Source organism: Castanea sativa, chromosome 3, assembly GCF_040712315.1.
Source record: "Castanea sativa cultivar Marrone di Chiusa Pesio chromosome 3, ASM4071231v1".
Classification (NCBI taxonomy): domain Eukaryota; kingdom Viridiplantae; phylum Streptophyta; class Magnoliopsida; order Fagales; family Fagaceae; genus Castanea; species Castanea sativa.
The window spans coordinates 58,843,923-58,871,160 of record NC_134015.1 but is presented as its reverse complement, the minus strand read 5'-3'; the positions used below and the strand labels follow the sequence as shown (position 1 = coordinate 58,871,160).

Below are 27,238 nucleotides of genomic sequence, written 5' to 3'. Positions count from 1 at the left end.
GAAGGGAGAGGGTCAATCGTGAGATTGCTAAGAGAGAGAGTGAACAAGTGTTTTGGAGGATATATGGTAATAGAATTATGTAAAAAGAATATATAGGTAAATTGCAATGACTTCCCATGATGTTTTTGTTATTATACATTCACATTCTCTTTAGTTTAAAATAAGATACCTACCTACCTTAAAATGCATATATTTACATTGACCTCTCAGGGTGACTCAGAAAATGGCTTTAATAAATCTTAAGTTTTTTATTTTACCCTCCATCTATTATCCACACCTGATAGGAAATTTGGGATTTTTAACACTTTATTTTTGAATTTCGAAAACATTTTTTACCATTCCAAGGGAATTAAAGAGTAAATAACTTGCATTTTAGAATAATCGAGTATTTTATTCCAAACTAGAGAGGAGGTGAGCGTTATGAACTAGTTTGAGAATCCAATGAAATTAACGCAAAGAAAACATTTCTTCAATATAGTAAGACCAAGATAAAAAATATTTTTCTTGCACCCAGAACATATATTCATCATTTCGACACAAAATATGTGCAGGTATTTAAGCTATAAACAGAAATATACATCATAAAAACTTTGAATTGCATGTTCAATATATACCAATAAGAGCCTTTTTTGTTAAAAGTTTCAAAAAGTATTAGAAATTATTTATTACATTCCACTTATTATTAGCTATTGCTCATGTCCCCTAATGCTCTCAAGTTGCCAGATAATATATTGAGCTTTGCAACAATTTGAGCTACAACACTATTACTGTAGCATCTGCTTATTGCCAACTCTTGCAGACAACATTGCAACAATGATAAGTAGGTGAGCATGACCAGTCATATATTTTTTTTTAATAAAGATTAAGGTTATGATGAATTTCAAATATGGCTTCAAAAATCAAAGCATCCAGCCTGGAATGATGCCATTAGCATTTTCAGCTGAAGTTGCAGGATTTGCCTGATTTGTCACTGAAGGATTGTAACTGCAGAAAAATAAATAAATAAATAAAAGAAAGGAAGGCCAAAAATACAAATTACAATGGAAAACACATACCAAACTATCTTTGGACAGAACTAAAGCATTAATTACAAAGGCCAAATATTTACCAAATGTGCAATGTGCTATCACATCGTAGAGGCTGAAAAAATTCCTCTTGCTGTGCTGGGTGGCAACTATATGGAACATTTTTCTCCCTAGCTTCCCATGTTGATTGAAGGACAGCTTTACCTTCTTCCAACTGTCCAACATCAAAATTAAGGACATTAACAAAATAACACAATCCTATGAAGTTAAAAGATGGATTGAGAGGGACAGCAGAGGAAATGCAACACAATAGAGAGGTTCACTTCACAGCAGAAACCTGGACCTACCCCCAACTACCACCTGCTGATAGCATTTGTGCTCATGATAATATCAGTCATTGATGATAGAATCATTGAGCTCCCACATTAAAAAATAAAAAGAAATTACATATGCTCAAGAATATATAGGGATGAAGACCCTTCATCATTATGACCCGAGTTTTTCGCCGTTGTCATTCCCCTTTTTTTTCTCTTATTTCTTTTAATCTTGTTGGCTTGACACTATCTCATTAGGTATAGCAAAATGCATCTACCCCACCCCGTCCTGCCCCACCCTACTCCAGCCAACGTGTAGGTTTTTCTTACCCCAAAGAGTGAATGGGGGCACTCATGATTTGGTCATCCCTTGCCATACCTTGTTGCATTTCCTAGTGAAGAACTTATTCATATCCAATTCATTCTTTACAACTATATGTATATATACATAATCACATTATAGATATAATGAAATAAGATGAATTGATCGATGATAGTTTGTAAATAACTATGTTGAATATTAACTTTTTTATTTTTCTTGTTCAGTGGCTTGAACAAATTCAATAATTTCTGATCTCAAGTGGACATCTCTGCAGGATTTGAATCTAAATAAATAGTTGGCCATATTTTAGAGGGAGAAAAAGAACGGATCTTGTTGGATTTCTAAGAAATGCTTCGATTTCTCACGTTCTATATGTGAATTGCTCAGTATTTTATTAATGATTTTAAATAACATTTTCGTATATTAGTAAATTTGGCCTATAAAGAAATGAACAGTATTAGGTTCTAAAAGTTTAAAACAATTGACAAATCGTGACGCAAATTTGTCTAGATATAGATCCTAGAGTCTATAGGTATTATTAGACAATGCTCAAAGTAATACAAGTCAAGATTCAAGAACAAGTAAGCTGCAGAAAGAAGATTTCAGAATTTGTCTGGTTCGACTGATCGAGAGACAAGCTCGATCGATCGAGAGTTGTATCTACAGAATTTTTATTAAGCTCAAACAGCAGTTTAAGTCAAAAAAGGGTTAGGGTTTCAAATCTACTTCTTCTAGTATATAAAGAAAAACTTAAGCACGTCTTTAATAGACTTTTCAGAGAGAGAAGAGGGTGCCTCTTTTGTAGATCTAGGGTTTTATACTCAAAAGCTCTCTAGAGTCTTTTGATGAGTTGTGTGTTAACTCTTTGGTAAGATCTAGAGGTTTTTACCTTCATACACACACATAGAGCTATCAAGAATCAAGATTCACGTCAAGAACTTGATGGTTACTTCAGTTGCTACAAAAAGAATTTTAAAGAAGATCTTAAACCTTTGAGTGAAGTCTCAAAGTCACAAGTAGGTGAACTTATGGTTGCTGCAAATCAAGGAAAGAAGTAGTCCGTGGACTCGGAACTGTCACATGGTCGTTGTAATAAGCTTTTTACACCAGGTAGTAATAGGATGTTAGCAGTCTAAGTCTTATTGTAAAAACTATAATTTTTTCATAATGGATCTGTTTTTACCTTTAGGATAGTTAGGTTAAATCATTTCCAAGTTTTTTACTGGTTAGGTTTTCCTGGGTTATCATATCATTGTGTTCTTTATATTTTCGCATTATTTACATGATATGATTTGAATGTGTTAACCTAGATCTGATTAATTTATCTAAGTAATCACTTGGTTAAATAACTAGGTTAAACAACTTATGTTTAAGGGGTCTAAAACTTAACAAACAGCAAAGTCGTATTTACGTAATTTAACATAAGTAATTGGATCCAAGTCAAGTTTCAGTTCTATCCCTATAAATTATTTCAAAGACTCCACCTTCCCCAACCATTATCCTTAGGTAGATCATGAAATGAGTATTGGTTTAAGTCTGAAGTGTTAGGTTCTAAATATTTATGATTAAATGTTTAGATCATTACTTGGTATAAAAATAAAACCCTAAGTACGTTTCGAAGCTCTCGAAAGACTTGTAAGTTACTCCTATGAGATTTGAGAGGTTTATGTACTTTCTAACCCAACAAGCATCTGCCTGAATGAGATCTACAATCAAGAACAGGTAGAAACAAGTTGTTGCTAAAGATCTACTACTGATAATGATCTGAAACCTTTGAGTGGGATCTCAAAGTCTCAAGCAAATCCATGCCAAATCCAAGATAGAAGAGTCCATAGAGTTGAAGCTGGACGTGGTCTTGTTAGTAAGTTCTACTTGAGGTAGTTTTAGATTTAGGGTTTAAATATATAAAGTCGAATTAATTCAACTATGTGTTACCTTTATTCCATGCCAAATTTGCTTGTAATTCAGCATTTAGAAACCCTGTATGTAGGTGGAAATAATGTAAGAGTTGTGTGTGAAAGAGTGAAGATTTGATCAAGAGTGTGCAACAAGAAGATGACTCACAAATGGAACTCGCGACTGACTCGTGAGTGGTGACTTACCAAAATGAAGCACACATGTGAAGCATGTAAGAAGTTGAAGAGGCAGGACAGTCGAATCACTATAGGACAAAAAGTACAGTCTGGCCTAGTTTGGTAACTGGCCATATACCCACGAAATGTAAAGAGAGAGAGAACTTTCAAAGAAAATTTTGAGAGAGAAACCCTAGAGAAAAACAAGATTGATTCATCCACAATCTTATACACTTGATTTTCCAAATTCCTCTACTCTCACCCTCTCCATTGTCATACCCATGAGAGGATTATAAATCAAATCCTTACCTTACCAAATTCAAAGTTGTGAGAATATTCTTGGTGTTTGGGAAGCATTTCAAGAGAGAATCAATTCATATTGGTTAATGCAATGGGCTAATTGTGGGATACCATAAGCTAGAGTAAACACGATTCGGTGTAACCTTGTTGGAGCAATAAGCTTGGAGGGTTTAGGTGCATTGGGTAGATTACGCTTGGAGGATCTATTAATATTTGTGTGTCCCAACTGATTTTCTAGTTGATCATTTACCGCTTGGAGGGTGGTGGAGAGGCTTGTCACCGAATTCTTCTGTTTCTTCTTTAATAACACGTGTCAGTGTTATCTTGTATTTGCATTTCTCTTTCCCTTACTCTTAGCTTTTATTTTCTACTGGTTGTGATTAATTAATGGCTTAAAGTAGTTTGCTAATTTCAGTATTGCTTATATTTCATATTCCGCACACATATTGTTTGAATATAAGCTTGCTTTGGAAAATTTGTATTTGGAGGTCTAAATATTCATACGTGTTTTATACACTAAATAAGTTTTCAATTAGTATTAGAGCAGGTACACTTTGATGGATTTTTATATCATTAGTGTGATCGTTGACCCCTAGGATGGGTAGGTCTCAATGCACCTCCCTTCTTTGATAGGAGTAATTACGCATTTTGAAAAGTGCATATGCGTGCATTTTTGTGCTCCATTGATGATAGTGTGTGGGATGTTGTAGAAATTGGCTAGACAAGGCCGGAGGTTGCCAAATCCACTTGGGATAAGGCAGCCCTCATAGCAGCTAATGCTAATAGCAAAGCACGTAATGCTATATTTTGTGATGTCTCACCAATTGAATTTCACAAGATTTCTCATGTGTCAATTGCCAAGGAGACATGGAAAATCTTGGAGACTACCAACAAAGGCACCAAGAAGGTGAAGGATACGAGCTTCAAATGCTTACCACTCGGTTTGAAGAATTGAAGATGAGCGAAGATGAATCATTCGACCCATTCTATGGAAAGTTGAATGAAGCGGTAATCGGGAAATTGAACTTGGGAGAGAAGACAGAAGACTCCAAAGTAGTAAAAAAAAATCCTTAGATCATTACCGGAGAGCTTCCAAGCCAAGGTGACCATCATTGAGGAGAGCAAGGATCTTGATGAGATAAAGGTCCAAGAACTTATCGGCTCTCTTCAAACATATGAGCTCATTCTACCATCTCAAAGGAAGAGCAAATCCCTTGCTTTTAAGATGATCAATGAGAGAATTGAAGTTCAAGACTCCTCGGAAGAGGATAATGTTGAAAAATATGTGGCATTCCTTGCAAAGAACTTTCGCAAGTTCTTGAGGTTCAAAAGGGATGGGAAGTCCTTTGAGAAAGGAAAATTCTCCAATTTCAAGAAAGACAAGAAGAAATTCAAAAGGAATGATTCCAAAGACTCCTCGTCTTCTCAAGGAATCACTTGCTATGAGTGCAACAGGCATGGTCATTTGAAAAAAGAATGTCCTACCTATTTGAAGGCAAAGGGTAGACCTCTTGCTACAACCCTTTGTGATTTGGATAACTCAAACTCCGATTCTGAAGAAAGCTGTGATGGGGAAGGAAACTACTCCACTTTTATGACCATTGCACCCATAGATTTTTCGGAAGATTTATGTACTCTAAAGGAAGAGCTTGGTGAACATACCGAAGTGGAATCTATTGGTGTTGGAGATGAATCTGATGATGATGATGAAGAGTACGTTTATGGAGGAGCAAATAAACTACAAGAATCATACAATGCACTTCTTGAAAAGAGTGGAGAATATGCAAGAGTGGCTAAGACAGCCATTAACAAGATAAAGAAAGCCGAAGAGGATTAAAAAAGCATCCTCGCATGGTACAAACAGGCCAAGTGTGAAGTTGAAGGGTTAAATGAAGAGCTAAACAATGCCTATTCCAAGATCAAGTTTCTTGAGCTTAAGGTTGTTTAAGCAAATGCCAAAGTGGAGCATGTTGCTTCCAAGAAACTTGATGAAGTGCTTGCCTATCAAAATCCTTCTTCAGATAAAAGTGGCTTAGGATATACCAGAGAAAATAGCTCAAGCTTTAAAGTGTCTAAGGAAATGAAGTTTGTCAAGGCTAAAGAAGTATCAACTCCTCTTGTTGATAATGTAAAATTTAAAAGGAAGCCAATTGTGATGAATCAAATGGTTTTGACAAAGTCTCCAAATCCAATTGTGGCTAAGCCCAAGGCAAAAGGGAAGTCTCTTCCTAAGACAGAAAGAGGTCCACAAACGTAACACTATTGCCATCATTGTGAAATCCAATGGCACACTAGTCCAAATTGCTACAAGCTCCTAGCATTGAAGAATGCAGATCTTCAAAAGCCAAGAAGACAAGGAAAAGGCAATGGGAAACCCAAGCAACCAAAAAGGCAAGAAGGAGAACCCGTTATGAGTGATATGATGAAGATGATTGACACCATCACCTCATGTCTAGCCAACTTCACCTTAAGGTTTAAAAATCATGACTTAAGTACCCAATCCTCAAAAGATATCACCCCAAACGCACGTGCCGTGTGGGTGAAGAAAGGTATCCATGCATAAGCATTATAACATGTCCATGCATTAATTCTTTCTATATCATGTCCATGCATTAATTCTTTCTATATCATGTGGCGTTGTTGTTTGCTTGTTCATTTTACATTCTAGCATGTTTTTAAAATTTTATTGTTTAAAAGCTTTTTTTTTTTTTTTATCATTCTTTACTTTGCTTTGTGTCAAAAATCCAAAAACACATAAAAAGTATAAAATCCAAAAAGTTTGATCGGCAGTGTTATGCATTAATGAGCTTAGCTTATTATCTATGCACTTGTATCTTTGTGAGAAATATCTCGACATCTATGTGATTGTTTTAAATAGATCTTCAAACTTATCATGAATGATTAGTAATAGTTTTGCTGATCTTGAGACTTGCGTAAACTTGTGTTTACATCTCTTTCCACTCATTTTTTTCTGCTTAAAAGCTCAACCAATGTCAAATCTCGAAAAGAGATAACAAGCTTAAAAAGCCATCGCACAAACCAGTATTTGACTAGGATAAAGGGAAAGCGACATGTATTTAAAATGTATGCCGCCAAAGGCAAAGACTTACTTATTAAATTAAAATATCAAAAATTTCAGGCATCAATCTCAAAAGGAGATGTAAATATCAAAATGATCAAAAGAAAAGAAGCCAAATGAAAAGCTTCTAACTCAATGTAATCAAATTTATGTGGGAGGTCATATATGTTCATTTTTACAATTGAGATAGGTCACTCTACTTAGTGCTAATTGTGTATGACTTGGTTAAATCGATCATTGTAGCTTCACATTAGACTAAGGATTATCTCATATTTGATACCCACCCACATCACACATGTCTATGTTCAATGAATGCCTTATTCATTTGTATAATTGTACTTGATTAAATGTGTTGTATATACTTAAGAATACATTGATCAAACCCAAAATTTTTTTTTGAGTATATTCGTTGTTTTTGGAAAGTATTTTGAGTTGAAAATTTTCAAAAAATTTGCAACTTTGCATTTTGACTACTCATTCGCGAGTTGTGAGTTTTCATGCTCCAGTCGTAAGCTTAACCCGAAAGTTTTGTGACTCATTGGCAAGTGAAAGATACAGTTGCGAAAAAAAACTTAGAAATTTTAATTAAAATCTAGGTTTAAGGATTTTTGGCAACTCATTTTGGCGACTGATTTGCGAGTCGCAAGGTCATCCAGAAACATTCGCGACTCACTAGCGAGTGTAATTCCTAGTTGTGAAGAAGACTTAGAGAAATTTTTCAAAATCTAGGTTCAAGGGATTTTGGAGACTTAGTTTGACAACTCATTCGCGAGTCAGGTGAGTCACGAAAAACACGTGTTTTGCAAAAATAGGGTTAAAAATCAAACAGTTTTTCAAAACTTTTCAGTTTCTCTCGCATCACATACATGTCTCTTCATCTTCTCCACCTCTCCCTCTCTCAAAACCACAATTTTCACTCCAAAAACCTCCATTTTGCTCTTCAAACTTCACTCCAAATCCAAGAATAGGTATGGGTTTTCACTCCTTTTTACTTTATTTCAAGTTTAAAGCATTCTACTTCATGGATTTGTTGGTTTTGTTGAGATATTGAAATATTGTTGAAGAATATGGGTTTTTGTAGTTTTTGATGAAGTTGATATATGGGTTTTGTTGAGAATGATGATATAATGCTTGGCTTTCATATTTCTATCAAGATTATTACATGCTTATGCATTATACAATTTTGTGTTGTGGTGTGCATACCATTTTGTTGATAAAATATCTATTTAGATATTTTTGTGTGTATTTTTGGACTTCATCGAGTACAAAATTTGGGGATAATCATGTTTTCATGTTTGGAACAACTAATGGTTATGTGTTTCATACTTTGCCCCTTGCATGATTTCATGCCTCTATATGCACACTGTTCCATATAATGCATACACACACAATCTTTGGCATGTTGTGCGTCTAATGCCATGATTATATCACGCTTTGATGTTTAGCATCTTCACATGTCAATTTTTTTGAATTGCTCTTTAAATTTCAGTCTTTAGGGTTCAATTCGTAATTTTTTGTTGTTGTTGGTACTAACTTGTGTCTAACCAAGTTTGTTGCCATTCATTGTACTCTGTTTTTGTGGTATTTGCTGCTATGTTTTGTAGATGGCTCTATGAAAAACCGTTGCTCAACTCAGTGACAAGAGAAAGCGTAATGATGACAGATTGTTTCGCTCCCCTCAACATTTTGAGAGATATGCCCTTCAATTTGAAATAGCTCCAATCATTCAAGAGAGATAAGTGCATCTTGCTGATCTTAAGGATTCCTTCATTCCTACATGTTTTGAAGGACGGAACTGGGATAAACTCCTTGGCAAATTCCCCGAAATTTGTGAACCTTTGATTAGAGAGTTCTATGCTAATGCATCACTCAAAAAGGATCACATAGAGTGTTGGGTTAGAGGTCGTACATTCACTCTTGACATTGAAGACATTGATGCTATACTCAAACTTGAAAAACAAGATCATGAAGGGTTCATTCCGTTCAAGGATAAAATGCTCTCTCTAGAATCTGTGTAACTTCGCATTGGTGACCATAGTGAAGGAAGAAGCCTCAACAGAACCTCATTTCCCCCAGATTTAAGATGCCTAGCATATATCATGATGTTCAACTTGTATTCGGTTAAGGAGTTGTTAACCATCAACAATGCTAGAGCCATATTCCTCATGGAGCTTCATGAGAACACCTACATTGACATTAGTGCACACTTGTACAACATCATTGCAAAGTTCACAAAGACAACCTCAAGATTAAAGCTTATAGTCCCAAATCTTATAATGAGGATTCTTCATAAAAATGGTGTGGAGACTCCACAACACATAGGCCTAATGACTCCATCTCCTTCCATCAACTCCCAAACAATCCTAAGAAGTAAGGTTCAACTTCCTAGAGATGAACAAGCTGAAGAGACTGAAGAAGCACCTCCTGCTGATACAAAGACTGAAGTGGAAGGACAACAACCTCTTCCAAGACATGGTGGTTGTCGAGGTAGGAGTAAAGCATCATCATCATCATCAGTTCCTCCCGATACTTTTCAAATCATACTTGAGAGGATTGATAGTCTTCGGGATGTAGCAAATAAGCATTCCAACAACCTTGTAGCTATCTAGGACCAAATTAACATGTTGGTAGCCAAGTTTGACAGCTTTACTCACTAGCCTTAGCCCTTTGGCTATTCTAGTAAAAAATGGAGAGTAGTGGTAGCTCTTGAGGGGAAGCTTATTTTGAGAGGGAGTAAAAAGCATTGGTTTTAGACTATGGTTTATGGTTTTTATAGTTTTATTATGGTTTTCATAGCACTCTAGTTCAGTACTCTATACTTGGATACTTTGTTTTATGGATACTTAGATATTTTAGTTATTTAAACTACGCTTTTATGTACCCTTCCTTATGTACATTAGTACTATTAGTTAATATTTTGAATTTTCTTTAGTACTCTTGTGCCCTTGCTAGATCTTGTATCCTTGATGCAATTTAAACCTAATGCTTCTCTCTTTATTGTCCTTACATCGGTTGAGTGTTAGACATGCAAATGATACTTTGCATTGAGCTTATTTGCTTGCAAGTCCGAATGTTCATTTACTGTGTGAATGTTCATTGTAGTCTCTATTTATATTGATTGTTCTTGTATGGTCAAATTATACTTCATAGATCTAGAATTAGGTGTGAGTGAGTTTTGGCAACTGTTCCCAACTCACATTTTTAAGAATAGAGTCTGTTTTAGGGTTTTGTCACAAAATAGCCACAGGGGGAGATTATAAAGTTGAATTTATTTAACTATGTGTTAGCGTTATTCAGTGCCAAATATGCTTATAATTCAGCATTTAGAAACCTTGTATATAGGTGGGAATAATGTAAGGGTTATGTTTGAGAGAGTGTGAAGATTTGATCAAGAGTGTGCAACAACAAGGTGACTCGCGACTAGAACTCACGAGTGGTGACGTACCAAAATGAAGCACATGTGTGAAGCATGCAAGAGGTTGAAGAGTCAAGACAGCTGGATCACTACAGGACAAAAAGTACAGTCTAGCCTAGTTTGGTAACTGGCGACTAGAACTCATAACTCATCCTAGTCGCAAAGTGACTCGTGCAGTGCATCTTGTTTTACTGAAAAATTACTTTTCAAATTCCATCTCATATCCTACTATAAATACCAACATACCCATGAAATGTAAAGAGAGAGAGAACTTTCAAAAAGAATTTTAAGAGAGAAACTCTAGAGAAAAACAAGATTGATTCATCCACAATTTTATACACTTGATTCTCTAAATTCATCTACTCTCACCCTCTTCATTGTCATACCCATGAGAGGATTATAAACCAAATCCTTACCTCACCAAATTCAGAGTTGTGAGAAGGTTTTTAGTGTTTGGGAAGCAACTCAAGAGAGCATCAATTCATATTAGTTGATGCAATAAGCTAATTGTGGGATCTGGAAAGCTTGAAAAGACACGGTTCGGCGCAACCTTGTTGGAGCAAGCGGCTTAGAGGGTTTAGGTGCATTAGGTAAATTAGGCTTAGAGGGTTTATTACTATTTGCGTATCCCAATTGATTTTCTAGTGGATCATTCACTGCTTAGTGGGGCGGTGGAGAGATTTTTTGCCAAATTTTTCAGTTTCCTCTTCGATAATACTTGTCGGTGTTATCTTATGTTTACATCTCTTTTTCCCTTACTCTTAGCTTTTAATTTCTGATAGTTGTGATTAATTAATGACTTAAAGTTGTTTGCTAATTTGGGTATTGCTTATATTTCATATGTTGCACACATATTGTTTGAATATAAGCTTACTTTGGAAAATTTGTATTTAGGGGTCTAAACATTCACACATGTTTTATACACTAAATGAGTCTTCAAAATCTATTGTAATCTTCCATTCTATTATAGTGGATTTGTTTACCTTAAGGATAGCTATGTTAAATTCTCCCCAAATTTTTACCTTGAAACAATTGGTTTCATTGGTTTTACGAGGTCATCATATTACTGTCTTCTTTACTTTTCCACACTAAGTAATATGTTTGCATGTGTTTAACTTAGATCTCATAATTAACCTAAATAAATACTTGGCTAATTCATTAGGTTAAACTAATCTATTTCTCAAGGGGTCTAAACAAACAAACAAGTGGTATCAGAATGAATTATCTCTTGTTCAGGTAGTTTTACCTTGAGTTGATCCTTGACCCCCGTTATCATGGAACACTGTCACTCTCTTGTAATTCCTCTCCAATTTGATGGGACTAACTATGTCTATTGGAAGGTAAGCTACCACTCTTGTGGGTGAGTGGACTACAACTCAAAAGGAGGTAGCAAGCTTTAATAGCAAGGCCATGAATGCAATATTCAATGTTGTTTCTATAGAAGAACTCAAAAGGATTACTAATGTGGAGGTTGCACACACTACCTGAAATATTTTGCAAACTATGCATGATGGCACTAAGGCTGTGAAAATAAATAAACTGCAACAGTTAAATTCTAGGTTTGAGAGCATTAGAATGGTAGATGATAAAACTTTTAATAAGTTCTATGCCAAATTGAATGACATAGTCAACTCACCCTTTGATTTGGGTGATGTATATGATCAACCTAAGATATTTTGGAAGATCCTTAGATCTTTAACAAAAGATTTTAAACTCAAAGTCACTGCAATAACTGAAAGTAAGGATGTTGACACTATTCCTGTTGATAAACTTGTAGGATTTCTTCAATCCTATGAGTCTGACTACAAATCTAAATATATGGCATTAAAATCATTAGATGATGTAGATGATTGTGGAGTTGATGAAGAGATATTTTCTACAGAGATTGCTTATCTTGCAAAAAACTTTAAAAACTTTCTAAGAAACAATAATAGAAAGGCAAGAAATTGAAACAATGTTGACTCTACGAATGTGAAGAAGAATTAAACAACCAAGAATAATGTTTTTGAAAAAACAAAAGATAAAGTTGTTCAATCTTCTAACAATTCTTTAGGCCAATAGTGTTTTGGTTGTCATGGATATGGTCATATTAAATCTGAATGTCCCACATTTTTTAGGTAAAATAGTAAAACTATGGCTATTACTCTTAGTGATGATGAAAGATCTGATCACGAGTCTGAGAGTGATCAAGAAGGAAATTTCGTGGCTTTCACTGCTATTGCTGTAGTAAGTAAAACTAGGATTGTTAAGGAGAATCTTTCTGACGAGGAACTCTCTGAAAATGTTGGCTTGCAAGAGGCATATAACAAGTTTTGCAAGATTGCTACAAAAAATGCCATGAATGTTGACCTAGGATTGAAAGAGATAGAAATCCTTGGACATGAAAAGAAAAATCTCTTCGTCAAATTCTTTGATGCTAATGAACTCATAATTGCTGTTAAGATTGAGAACATGTCTTCGATTGAAAAAGTTAAAAGTTTAAAATCTGAATAATGTGTTGCTAGAGAACAACTTGAGTGGACTTCTACTTCTAAACTTGATAACATGTTAAGTGTTCCAAAAATCTGCATATGATAAGATAGGTTTAGGGTTTGTTGAGAGTGGTTTATCTTCTGTTATGTCTCCTCCAAAATTTGTTCCTATTGTATCTATACCTAAACCTGATGTTAGGATACCTAAGGAAAAGGTCCTAGCTACTAGGAGAATTAAGGTAGATCTCAGTGAAACAAAACCCAAGAAACTTACTCATTTTATAGGTAAGAAACAACATAAGTCTCAATGGTTTTGTCACTTTTATGGGGGAGCTGGGCATACATGCCGAAATTGTTTCAAGTTGCAAGCAAGCAACTAAACAAAAAATGTATGTGCCAAAAGCACAAGATCACATGACACTTATTCATGAATTGGTAAAGGCTCATAGTCTCTATATCAATGCTAGAGTTGATCAAAAATCTCATATGTCTAGAAACTCCAACTTTAGGCCTGCATCTAAGAAAGTGTGGATGCAAAAGACTCAACTTCACTAAGTCTATCTAAAATGGTCCTCGTGCTATAACTTTCATTCCTTTGGACCAAAATGTTTTTGCTTAGGATTTTATTTTTCTACATTTCATTCTAGGGTTGATTAGGATTTTTTTTTTTTTTTAGTTTTTCTTTTTAAAAAATAAAAAAAAATAGAAAAAAAAATTGTGTATTGCACACCACAAAGTGTGTAATTAAGGTTGGCCAATGATTTCATGACTCCACCTTCCCCAACCATTATCCTTCGATAGATCATGAAATGAGTATTGGTTTAAGTCTGAGGTGTTGGGTTTTAAATATTTAAGATTAAATGTTTAGATTCTTATTTTGTGTATGTTCGCAAACAGAAAACAAAAACATGTATAGATTAAGTGTAAGACATTGTTCAAGATTGTACAAATCAAGATTCAAGAACATTCAAGCTGCAGAAAGAAGAGTTCAAGTTCTGTGAAGCTTGATTGATCAAAGATTAGACTCGACCGATCAAAAATGGCAAATAAGTCAATTTTGCAGAATTTAAATCAAGCCTAAACCTGCGAAAATGTTTAGGGTTTTAGTCCATTACTACTTAGTATAAAAGGAAAACCCTAAGTACATTTTCAGAGCTCTTGGAAGACTTGTGAGTTACTCCTGTGAGATTTAAAAGGTTTTTGTTCCTTCTAACTCGACAAGTATTTGCCAGAACGAGATCTACAATCAAGAACTAGTGAAAACAAGTTGCTGCTAAAGATCTTACTACTAATGGTGATCTAAAACTTTTGAGTGTGATCTCAAAGTTACAAACGGGAAGTTTGTATTCAGTAAATCCAAGATAGAAGAATCTATGGAGTCGGAGCTACACGTAGTTGTGTTAGTAAGTTTTACTTGAGGTAGCTTTAGGTTTAAATCTATTGTAATCTTTCATTCTATCATAGTGAATTTGTTTACCTTAAGGATAGCTAGGTTAAATTCTCTCTAGACTTTTACCTTGAAACAATTGGTTTCATTATTTTTCTTAGGTCATCATATTACTGTCTTCTTTAATTTTCCGCACTAAGTAATATGTTTGCATGTGTTTAACCTAGATCTCAAAATTAACCTAAGTAAATACTTGGCTAGTTATTAGGTTAAACTAATCTGTTTCACAAGAGGTCTAAACAAACAAATATGAAGTTTATTAACTAATAATTTATAAGAAATCTATACAAGAAAACAAAAGGAGACAAAAGCGGGGGGAGGGGGCTAATATATAGAAGGTAGCATGAGCACATAAATATTCACAAGAGATCTAAGATTTCCTTATAGAAAATACTGTAATATTTTATTGTGCCAGATAGCTAGTAGAAGAACTCATACAAAAAACTACAAAATAACCTAAAAATACTCATTTCATGTTGAACAAAAATTAAAGGACAATATAAAACCTTGGTTAATTTCCTAAGGCCTCGTTGGAATGGAATAAAAAGCATAATTTTAGAATATTCTTCCTTTCTCTTGTTTGGGAGTTTTAATGGAGGGAATAGAAAGTTCATTTCCTTGTTTGAGAGTTTAAGTGGGAGGGAATGGAATGGATAAGAGGGAACACTCATTCCTCTCTATTCCCTTAAAATCTCAAATTTCTATTATTCCCTTAAAATCTCAAATTTCTATTCTCCCTGAAATTGGGAGGAATGGGAGGGAATGAAATTAGATTTAATGATTTTTTTACTAAAACTCTCAAAATACCCCTATATATTAAACCCTTTATTTTAAAATAGATATCTAATAATAATATTGTCATACAATGATTTCATTTCATTCCTTCCATGTTGCTCCCAAACAAAATTACTTACATTCCATTTGTTTTCATTCATTTCCATTCTTTTATTTTAAAGCATCCAATCAAGGTTACTTAATTACATTCATTTTCATTCTTTTCCCTTACTTAAATACATTCCATTTCATTCCCTTTATGATCATTCCATTCCATTCCCTTCTGAACTCCCAAACGGAGCTTAAATCATAGAGATATTTGGTGTAAGATTTTATTTCTTGTATCTAAAATGTGTATGCTATCACTTATTTTAATATTTACACTAAAATTCGTAATATTTAATTTAAATCATAAAATAGATTTATTTGAAATACAAAGATAATATTTTTTCTAGAATTTTAAAGATATGTTCAGTACCTTTATCCTTAAGGCTTTGTTGGTTTCCAAGAGCAGGTCTTCCTGCACAATCATCAAGCCTTGATAATATATGTCATATAACTACTTACATAGATATACAAGAGTAAAAACTCTAGGCATCTACATATATACCTTCTTTTGAAGGTCCGATAGTTGATCAAGCAAGAACTGCGTCTGCAAGACATGGATACCATAATATATAAGAATTAATTTGGTAATAGAAATATCATAAAATAATGGTTCAAAAGCATCTGGGTTTTTCTATAAGATATGTGATAGATAAAGTCTTTAAAAAATGTAGACAACAATCTTCTTATGATGTTAGAGGTATATTAGTCCATTAGTATAAGCCCAAGTCTAATTTTACTTTGTATACAAGCCAAGTCTTCTACTTGTATTAGAAGTCTATTAGTCTAAGGTTTAGTCTACTATATATACACGTGTTATGGTTCATTGTAATATAGAATTTGTACTACACTCTAATATATTATTGATGTAACCCTTTAAGGTTTCCTCCGTGAATGTAAGCCGTTAAACCAAACCACGTAACCCTCGTGTGTTATTTTGTTCTACACTTTATGCTTTTATTTCCGCATTCATACTAACATATTCAACATGCTGTATCAATGCTAATATTTAACATGGTATCAAAGCCACCTTCCTATGACTATGGTTTTTTGTCCTTACGATGTATTAAGAGCAATTTTTGTCTTCCTCAGTATTTCTTCGATGTGTTCATCTTCTTTAGCTTACCACTACTGCCATCAAATCTCTCCGGTATAGTTATGTCACCGATAAAAGTCGCATCAATACTGCAAAATTATTGTCTTCCTCAAACCATTGTCACAGAGCCAAACTTCATTTAAGGGATCTTCTCAACCTTATCAAATCTCAAGTTTTCATCAAGCTTCTATCTTGAATTTGAGAGAGGATGTTAGAGATATATTAGCCCATTAGTATAAGCCCAAGTCTAATTCTACTTTGTGTACAAGCCAAGTCTCTTACTTATACTAGAAGTCTATTAGTTTAGGATTTAGTTTAGTATATATACACATGTTATGGTTCATTGTAACATAGAATTTGTACTACACTCTAATATAATATTGATGTAGCCCTTTAGAGTTTCCTCCGTGGATATAGGTCATTAGGCTAAACCACGTAACCTTTATGTGTTATTTTGTTCTACACTTTATGCTTTTGCTTCCGCATCTATACTAGCATATTCAACATAGTATATCTATGCTAATATTTAACATACGAAATGAAAATCAAAGTGACGAGGAGAGCTGAGGACAAACACAAAGTAAATGATTAGAAGAAGAGGTTAAAGAGATATAAATGATTAGAAGAGAAGGACTCAGAGATAAAACGCACCGGTATAAATTCAATGGAGCCAATGCTAGTTGCCCAAATATAAAATCCACTTTGTTATAAAACTGTACATATCTAAAATAAATAAACCCTCCAAGTACATACATAACAAGTTCTGAATACCTTTGTTGATCTTATTTGCTTCAGTGATTGGTCCAGCTGATGCTCAAGCTGATCAAGCTCTTTTGCACCCAAATGCTCCAACTCTTCCCCAAGAAGATTTCTAAAGAATGTTAAAGTTGTAGGTGAACATTGTCTAGTATTTGCATTTGTCTAGTGTACATTGCAAAATGCACGCTTTGGAACAAATGAAAAAAAAGTAACTTACTAATATACCAAAGTTATCATCATGAAAACATATTAATAGAGATAGCGGCTAATATTCTTAATGAGAAAGTAAAGAGAGTAACACCCAGTTATCCGTGTCGATTTTCTCTCATTGTCTCTTATTTTTCACAGAGTTTGGTGAAACAAAAATCTTAAAACACATATATATAAACAATGATGATACCTTTGTGTGTGTTGCAAGGCCTCAACTTTTGCCTTCAGCTTCAGATAATCTTGGTAGCTGCTCTGCTAGTACATATGAAAGCAGTTAAAGTAACATTGTCACGAATCAGCATGACAATATATATGCGGAGAGGAAAATCATTCACATAATATGGAGAGTATAATCAAGTAATCAACAAAGAAACTATTCTTTTCCTATGGTGTGACATTAATTAAAGTATGAGTTAGAGAAAGAGATTGAACTACCTGTGTGTCCTTTGCAGGTTGGCTTGCCTCTAGTGTTGCATAACTACATCGTTGATACTTCTCAAGTGTCCTAGCCATGCTGGAATTAAGGCAAAAAAACAGTGGACAGTGAGGCTGCTAAATTAAAATAACTAGATAGGTCGCTTTGCAGTGAATAAAATGCTAGACAACCCTTTTATATATGAAAGTATTTAAAATCTATTTTTCAAATTTGCAAATACTCATAGATGAATGGGCAACAAGTTACGGATTTGAATCCAAACAATAACAGTCAGGAATGGGCAACAAGCCTAGGATTACATTCCATTATGTAATGTAAAAACAAAAACAGAAACAGGCAAATAAAAGTGAAAGTCAAAAACCGAGGGTAGATCAATGGTACCTCCTTTATGCAAATGAAGTTTCTTTACCACCCGAGTAAAGGCCACATGACTTACATTCTGCTCTCATAACTTCAAATAAAAAAGTCTTTTTTTTTTAATAGGAAGTTTGTAATGTTTCATATCTAACTTCAAGCTCCATTCATATCTTTGGGGCTTAGCCCTAAGACCTATTGATAAGGACCCAACTTGCGAGGTCATCCCTAAATAAAACTGGAGACCATGTATTAGGTATCAAAATCACTATAATTTGAGATATCCAAATCACTTTCAAGTCAAGAAAACTAATAGAATTATTGGAGGGATGACACCTTGCAGAGACTCTAATTTGAGTATTTTTGTTTTAGAAGACTAATTTGAGCAGTTAATATAATATATAGGAACAATATACCTAATCCAGAAACTTAAGTCAATAAATTTAAGAGTAGTTATGTTATATTAACAACTCATTCTTGTTTTGTAAAAAAAAAAAAAAAAAAAAAACAACAACAACAACAACAAATAAACTACTCATTCTTGTTATTTGTATCTAATGCGGAGTTTCACTACTTAACCAATCACACTGCTCTCACATGAATATTACCAAAAAAAAATCTTTATTTATTATCTGTTAACTTTAATTATCCATTAACTATCCCATTCTAATTCATCTCCTCCTCCATCTCCACCATCTTGGGCCAGCCCTATGCCTAGGCCACTTAGGCCATGGCCTAGTGTCCCATACTAGAAAAAGTCCCCTAAATGTGGGGCACCAAGTGATAATTTTTTTTTTAAATATGTTTTTTTAAGTATAAAAAATGTTAATTATACATTTGTTTTCTCCACTTTTAAGAAGACTTAAAAAATTAAGTAATGCTAGAGATAATATAAATTTTATTACATAGTTCTTCAAATAGATGTGTCACTAATCACAAGAAGAAATTCAAATAGAAAAATACTAGAGATACTATAAATTCTTATGTATTCCCTCCCCCTTGTGTCTATTTATTTCTCAAACATAAAAAATCTTATTTATAGACTTCACAAATTGATGTCGTAAGAAGTATAATTAATATATTTCAGCAACATAATAAATGCATGTTTGAATTATTTTTTTGTGATTGATGATACATTTTTGTAAACCTCATATTGTAAATTTTATAATATCACAACATCATACATTCTGTAAGGGCACAAAAATCAGGTGGCCCAAGCCCACTTAGAACAATGGAGTCAGCGCAACTCAGCTAGGCCCAAACAATAGATATTTGTGAAGAGAGTGGGGTAAGACAAAGGGGGAGGGCTTAGCCCGTGAACAAAAACACAAGAAGAATGGTTAGAGCCCCTAGTTATATATATATATATATATATATATATATATATATATAAGTTCGTCCGAGGACAAAACTTTTACACTGGGTGATACACTATTCACTCTCTTCTTCTCAATATTCTTGCTCTCATTTTTGTACTTGGACTATTTTTCTCTAGATCCCTTTCATCTGGAAGTTCCTTTCCTCAGATACTTCTCAAACCATTGCATCCAGCCCTTCATCTCCATCTACCCAAACTCTCCTTATGACACTTGTCCCCTTAAACTCCTGTTAAAGGTGGTAGAAAGAACTACTTAACTATGAATTCCACTGTTCAGGTCACTTCTTCATCAGTGCAGCTGATAAAGCTATTGTCAGTTATTTAATGCAGAGGCAGTAGGCTAACTCTCACTGGAAACTTCCTTTACCTTCCATGATTCTCTCTCTACACCTCATCCTCCTCATCCGGACTTCCCAGAAGTCTTTTGTCTCTTCTCCTCCTATCCTAGGGTAGATCCCCTCTTTGGGCTCATGATGACCCAATAGTGACAACTACAGCTCATTGTATCCTTCCTCAGTCCTCGGGCCCCCACACATTCAATTACTTATTTATTATCTTCTTAAAGTAGTACAAATCACATTCATTACTACATCAGTTTGTTAAATTTTTGTATTAGAATTTGTTATAGCTTTAACATTTTAAAAAAAAAAGAATGAATTAATAGAAATCTAGCTTAATCACTATTAAGTGAATTAGTCATTTAAAAAGAAAGAATAATATATTTTAAATTCTTTTAATGTCTTCCATCACAGAGGTCATTCACTCTTCTTCTTCTTTCTTTCTTTTTTTCCTTTTTTTTTTTTTGAATTGGATATTTGAAATTGAGTCATGTGTAAATTTTATTTATGAATACACATACATACATACATACATACATGTGTGAGTACATGTTATAAGTGAAGAACAAATGGACATAATATATTGGAAACCACTAGAGCTGTGGCAAATATTATAGCATAAAATTTACAAATTGATTAATAAGCTTCAATAACTTAATAAATGTTTTTTTTTTTTTTTTTGTGATCGGTGACACATCAATTTATAAGTTCTATGTAGTAAAATTTGAAATATTTCTAACATTACTCAATCCAATGTATACAAGCAAATAAATTAAGAAACCCCTTGACTTGACAGATACTGTCCTAATACTGTAGGAAATATTCAAATGCATTCAATCAGCCAAACGAATATACCAAATTATGGATTAGATTGTGTAAGCATGTGAGCATGTGTTGTGTGAATATGTACTGAGTCTCATATTGATCAGTGTTTATCAAGTCGAACTAGATTATATAAGAAATCACAAGTAATTCCAATTGTAAATTAATTAGTCCTTCTAGGATCTAGCGCAAATGTGGCTATTCTACAGGCCATAACAAGTCTGCACTAATCATCCAATAAAAAACAAGATTCATTTCAAACCATAATAAATTACACTTTAAACTCCAAAATTTAGAGGTATCATCTAAGACTTTCAAAAATTTTGATAAATCTTATACTGGTAATGAAAATGCCTAAAGTGGTATATATGAAACTAAGAATATTATTTCACTTCAACTCATTTAATACGGAGTCATTTTGTTTTAGGAATTTTCATTAGCAACATTACCCATAATGGGTTTATGATCTGAATTAAAACATATTTGAAAATACAGAGGTTAACTTGAAACTTTTAAAAGTGTGTAATTTAATTTAAAATGAACAATAAATTATGTGGTTTAAATGTAATTTACCAAAAATATTATATCCCCTTCCCCAACCATAAAAATCTTTTATATATTCCATTATATAGGAAATGCTGCATTCAATTTGGCCGCCCAACATAATTTTCTGAATCCGTACTTGTGGAGAAACTAGAAAGCAATGATTGGTTGAGAAGCTTGTGGAATTTACGAATAAATAGCAGAAATTATACTTTATCCTCTAAACAATATCTTTTTACACTTACCCTTCTAAACTATGAGAATGTACACTTTACCCCTAGCTAAATTATACTCCCTTCTATATTTACCCGTTAAACCATGAGAATACATGCTTTACCCCCCTAAATTATGACCCATTTTATATTTACATTCTTAAAATATAGAGAAGTGCTATGTTCACAATATTTTCACAACAAATCATAGGTTTTTAGTTGTTATTGATTCTAATTTGAACTTACCATTTGTCCCAACAATTTCAACTTATAACAATCCGCCACTTAGAATTTGTTGTGAAAATATTGTTGACATAACATTTCTCTAAATTATGACCCATTTTACACTTATTCTCATAAATTATGAGAATGTACATTTACTTCTCCAAACTATTACTCATAGAATGAAGTACATAGTGTTACACAAGTAATAGTTTAAAAGTAAGTTTGCACTACCATAATTTATGGGGTAAATGTAAAAAAATGTATAGTTTAAAGGAATAATGAATAATTTTCCTAAATAAATACAATGAACTGTTGAGCCATGCAAATAACCCTCCTCTTGGGGACAAGGGACTTTGTTTGCACCCAAATCTACCAGTTAATGACTGCAATTGCAACGTAAGCGATTGTCATGGGTTGGTTTTTTTGTTCCACTTATCATTCTTTTCCAAGTCTGCATGCAATGGTTAGACACTCACAAGTCACAACAGATTACAAGAAAACTAATAATGATTGAAGCAATTTTATAATAAACTGTAAAAATGAGATTCTTTTTTATTTGTTTAAACTTTACAATATCATTCAAAACTGCACAGACCTCTAGTACAAAAAAATTCTTAATAGAACATTCACATCAAATCTAGTAAAAAATTTAGTTTTTTTTTACTCAAAAAACTATTTTATTTATTTTAACACCCTACTTTAGAATAACCATACATGAAATCTTCTATTCTTACATACAATTTATTAAAATAATATAAATAATCCAACATATTAATTTCTCTATAATGTTTCTCTCCTCCTTTCCAACCTTTAAAAATAAATGAATTAAATAATACTAGCAGCATGCTACAGTAATCTGCTACAGTACCGAATCACTATAGCCTGTTGTCTTTTAGCTTTACAGTAGTTTGCTACAGTAGCAAATCACTATAGCCTGTTGTCTTTTAGCTTTAACACCTTTAATATAAGCTGTATTTTTATGTTTAAAGTGCTAAACATAGTTGTTTAGTGGTTTTACAACCACCTCTGTGCTCCCATAACAAATTACTACTTGTCCTCGAAAACTGTTTTGAACGAATCATTTAATCATTATTCTTTCAGACCTTTAACATCTTGGACTTGCCAAACTATTGGATGTTTGAGGGTGACTTGGTCAAACACTCTCCGAAAAATATTGCTTTGTTTTGGCCATTCATGCACTATGATGGAATATAACCAAAGCACAGTTTTACATGACAAGAATGTCGCTTTTTGAGACAACAAAATATGATGAAAATGAAACGCCATAACTGTGTTGGATAGTGTGCCAATGGAGAAGAGAAAAGACAAAATTTTGAAGAACTGAGGAAAGTTGAACTTGGAAATATTATTCATTAGTACATGACAATGAGATAAATTAGAAATAGAAAAAGAGACCATATATAGATATAATTATGCATATAAACTCTAAGAAATATTTTGTTCAGAGATGAATATATAGATATAGTACGTCATTTAGTTAAAAGGTTCTTTTGAGTGCCCTTTGTTCAAGAGATAAAATTCAAGGAACTTCATCTTATACTATGATATATTTATGAAAGAAATGTTAACTTAGAAAATTTTCTGGCATTCCTGCCAAAATTGTATAAAAAATTTAAACGTCATAAATCACACGAGAAATTTCATTTGCATAAAGAATTTCAGAGATATTCATTAGAGGGATGTTCTTTTTTAGTTGTATAACAAACTTCAATTGACAAATGTAAGAGCTTCCAAAACAATTATAAAAATGTGGCTGTTCAAACTATGAATTTAGTCACATAATTTTTTATTTTTTATTTCCACAAATTATGATTAGTATATAATAAAAGTTATATCATTAGTGGACTCACACAAAATCAGGTCACTTCGAACCAAATTTGAAATCTTAGTAAGTTAAAAAACATTGTAAAAAATTGTATTCCTAGCATTGTACTTGTTCAAATTATCTATGCAAATCCTAACAAAGATAATTTGAACAAGCAAAGATAATTATCTTTGTAAATCCTAGCATTGCTCTCTCTCTCTCTCTCTCTCTCAATGGAGGTAGAGATTGATATAAAAAAAATTTAGTGCCCATATTTTTTTTATCAAATTTAGAGAGCTCAACATTAGGTTTTCAAGAAAGAACTTGCAACCATATTGTGGTAATCATTAGTGGGAGATATTTATAATATTATATATAAAAGACGTTTGATTTTTGGTTGAACTCATGAATTTGTGCCACATAGGCTTTAAAAACCTAACAATTTCACATGCTATTGTTCTAATATATATCTATAATAAAATCAAAAGCGCTTAATTTTTTATTAAATTCATGAGTTTGTGCCACATAAAACTTTGGAAGCATCACAATTTTAAACGTCATTAGTTTAATATTTTTAAATTGAAATTAAACTATATTCTATATTTAATCTCTCCTTTGGGTGTGATATTTAGTCTCAAAGAAAAAATAGCTCTCCATCAAAATCCCAGTTTACTATATAATATATAATTTCATATATAAACACTATCTTAAAAATTGTCTAATATTAAAATATATAGTTTCATATATAAACATAATCATAATAAATGTCTATTAATAACAATAATAATACATTCAAAAAATAATAAGAATCATAATTATCAAATTTCATATGTAAATAACAGGTAAAAAAATTTATAGTTGAATAAGAGATCTGAAATTTAATCTCCGCCTACACTAAAAACTGATTGATGTTTTAGTCTAATGATGTAACAAAAAAAAAATTATATATATAGATAAACTTGACCGCGCATTGCAGGAGTTTTCAACTAATTAATGAATACATATAGCACAATCATTAAGAGAGATTAACATTTGCATCCAAGGCTCTAAGTCCTTATTTCTTCATATTTCTTGGAAACCTATCCTTTCGGCCTGACAAAAATTGATGACCTTTTCTTTTTTTGGTTACCTTTTGAATATATGTAAGTTAGCTTTAAATATGAGTCGAATCAGTTTCTTATTATAGAGAAAGAGAGTTAAATAAATAATTCAAAAATTATGTAGATTTTTTAAAATCATTAGATTGTGGAGAACTGTTTCTCCTAATAAAAGAAAACGGTTTATGTCATTCAACTATAAGGTTTTTGACAATTTCCTTTATTAAATTAAATCCAAATCTCAAAATATGGTAATGATACGTTCGTTATCCATAATAATAATTAAAAGCTACAAAAAGATAAATAAATAAAAGAGGACTTACCATCGAAATTGAAAACCATAATTTTTCAATGATAATATCATGAAAAGGACTTCACTTATATGACTCAGATCTCACGCAAACTGGAAAAAACCCAGATAAAAATTTGGCAACATAAACTCGGGACCAAACAAATTACCCCTACATGACCCATCTATACCTTTCAACTACACAAATCACCATCAATGACCAAACCTGCCAACATGTATTACACAACACACAACAATTACTACAGTTTCAAGCTCATCATCCAAATTAATAACCCCCCCAAAAGAAACAACATTAAACATTAACAAAAGAACCTATAGAAGATGTATATATCTATATATACACACAGACAATAAAGACATAAATATAGGGATAATACACATAAAGATTAAAATATAGGGATAATATATTTATGTACCTAGGGCTGCTGCAAAACTCATAGAGCTTTCCACGGTTGGAGAAGATGATGAGGGCAACTTCTGCATCACATAGAACTGAGAGCTCATAAGCCTTCTTTAGCAGTCCAGTCCTTCTCTTTGCAAATGTTACTTGCCGATTTATTTTGTTCTCAATCCTCTTTAGCTCCACTCTCCCCCTTCCCATTTTTTTTATTATATTTTTCTAAATAATAACAAATAAATAAATAAAAATCTATAAAACTGCACTGTGTGTGTGTATATATGTGTGTGTGTGTGTAGAGTTTGATTTTTTTTTTTTCCTTTCCTCAACTTGCTCCTTTTAGGCTTTTAGGTTTCATCTCCTTCATCTTTATGTTAAGAACCGTCTCTCTTTGAGTAGGTATTAGGTTTGGTTTTGTACTTGAAAGGAAGTGAAAAGGGTCTGCATAAAGACATGGGGTGACTCTGTATATGTGATAATATATATATTTTTTTGTTCTTAGTAACAATTTTAAATTATATTTTTAGGTACTAGGTTACAGACTTAGTGATATGAGGTCTTTTTAAAGTAGCTAGTCTTAAATATCACTTTTCCCAATTGAAATGACTGCATTGCATTGTGTCGCATCCCTATCAAAATTAGGCAATCCTGTCTTTAGGGGTTTTACGTGTCGAAAAGCCAATGGAGAACTTGAGTACTATGTGTTCTGTTTGATAGTGATAATGGGTCACCACCATGCCGTATTAAAGAGTGTAGCTAGCTCTATGTGAAGTACTTGTCTGCATTGGTGACCACGTGAACATAAATGGAATCGGTTCTAAAGTCTTAATCTGGTCAAAATCAAAAAGAGGATTATTTGATTTCTTCATAGATAGGTATCAATTATCATTGGATGTATCCTAGTTTTTTTTTCCTAGGTAATTATTAGAGATTTCTCTAAAGATTTTTTTTTTTTTTTTTTTTTTGTGTGTATTCAAACTTATACTATTGGTTCACTTGATCATATACAAAATGTTCTTTTTCATAAATAAGTATAGTAAAAGTTTATTAAGATTTTCCGAAACTTCTAATGATTTTGTCTAAATGGTATGTAACAATTAGGAGGCATGCAGATAAAATTATATTCTCTACAATTAGCATAGTGTGATCTTGTAATTTGAATCATGTTATGTGGAAAATCATGTAAATTAAACCTGTGTCTATCTTAGAAAATTCGATTCTATAACCGTTTATATCCCCGATTGAAATATTATGTGGTGGTGAGAAGTAGGGAGAAATGTATGCAAAGTATATTCTCTATAATTAATTGTGAATACATATGTGAACCATATTCGTACTTGTAATTATTTGGATGAGATTTATATAGGAATTGTATAGATCTCACAAAATGAATAATATAAATATATGCATTACACTTTAAAAATACTTTTCTATGCTCTTTTATTTGTGTTCCTTAAAAACTGAAATGACTAGGCAAGGACTTTCAAGGAATATCACAATTTGATCTTGTCATGTCTGTTTGTTTGTTTGTTTCTTTTTTTTCTTTTTTTTTTAAAGAAAATTGTCATGTCTAACTTTATAAAATTTGTTCACACCTTCCATGTTACGTATTGTAGTCAAATTGTTAACATTTTCTTTTACAAATTTGCTTTCATTATAGAGACGAAAAACGCTTGTGATAGACCCAAATTTTCACGTCCTCATAATATATGAACGTCATTGTATCACATTTTCCGCATATAACTAAGTATATTTTCCTCATCTACCATGATTGCTCGGCAAAATGTATATTATAGTGCGTTTCTCACTTGAAACCCTGTGTGCAATCCACTAGCTTAGCAAAAGATCCCAGTTATTGAAGATGCCTAGTGGCCATTTTCCCTTTAAAGCTGCTCTAGTTCACGCGTGCACT

At 32.8% G+C, this 27,238-nt stretch overlaps 1 protein-coding gene across 3 annotated transcripts; it reads right to left on the bottom strand.

The window, feature by feature from the left end:
• Positions 1-586: 586 nt before the first annotated feature.
• On the bottom strand, positions 587-25,756 carry LOC142629512 (agamous-like MADS-box protein MADS2). Of its 3 annotated transcripts, none has more exons than XM_075803519.1 (8): positions 25,346-25,756; positions 17,825-17,903; positions 17,580-17,644; positions 17,192-17,291; positions 15,830-15,871; positions 15,698-15,739; positions 1,109-1,239; positions 587-984 (listed from the first exon to the last, which is right to left on the bottom strand). In XM_075803519.1, the coding sequence occupies exons 1-8, from the start codon at positions 25,528-25,530 to the stop codon at positions 900-902; spliced, it is 729 nt and encodes a 242-aa protein (XP_075659634.1). In that variant the 5' UTR covers positions 25,531-25,756; the 3' UTR covers positions 587-899. The 3 variants fall into 3 exon arrangements, with proteins under 3 accessions (XP_075659634.1, XP_075659635.1, XP_075659636.1); XM_075803520.1 differs by having other exon boundaries at positions 17,580-17,641; XM_075803521.1 differs by lacking the exon at positions 25,346-25,756 and adding an exon at positions 24,943-24,989.
• Positions 25,757-27,238: the final 1,482 nt, after the last annotated feature.

Coding starts and splice junctions, on each gene's coding strand:
- LOC142629512 (XM_075803519.1), bottom strand. CDS start 25,530: ATGGGAAGGGGGAGAGTGGAGCTAAAGAGGATTGAGAACAAAATAAAT. Junction 17,904..25,345: donor GAGTTTTGCAGCAGCCCTAG/GTACATAAATAT, acceptor CCTTAATTCCAG/CATGGCTAGGACACTTGAGA. Junction 15,872..17,191: donor AGCAAATAAGATCAACAAAG/GTATTCAGAACT, acceptor CATGTCTTGCAG/ACGCAGTTCTTGCTTGATCA.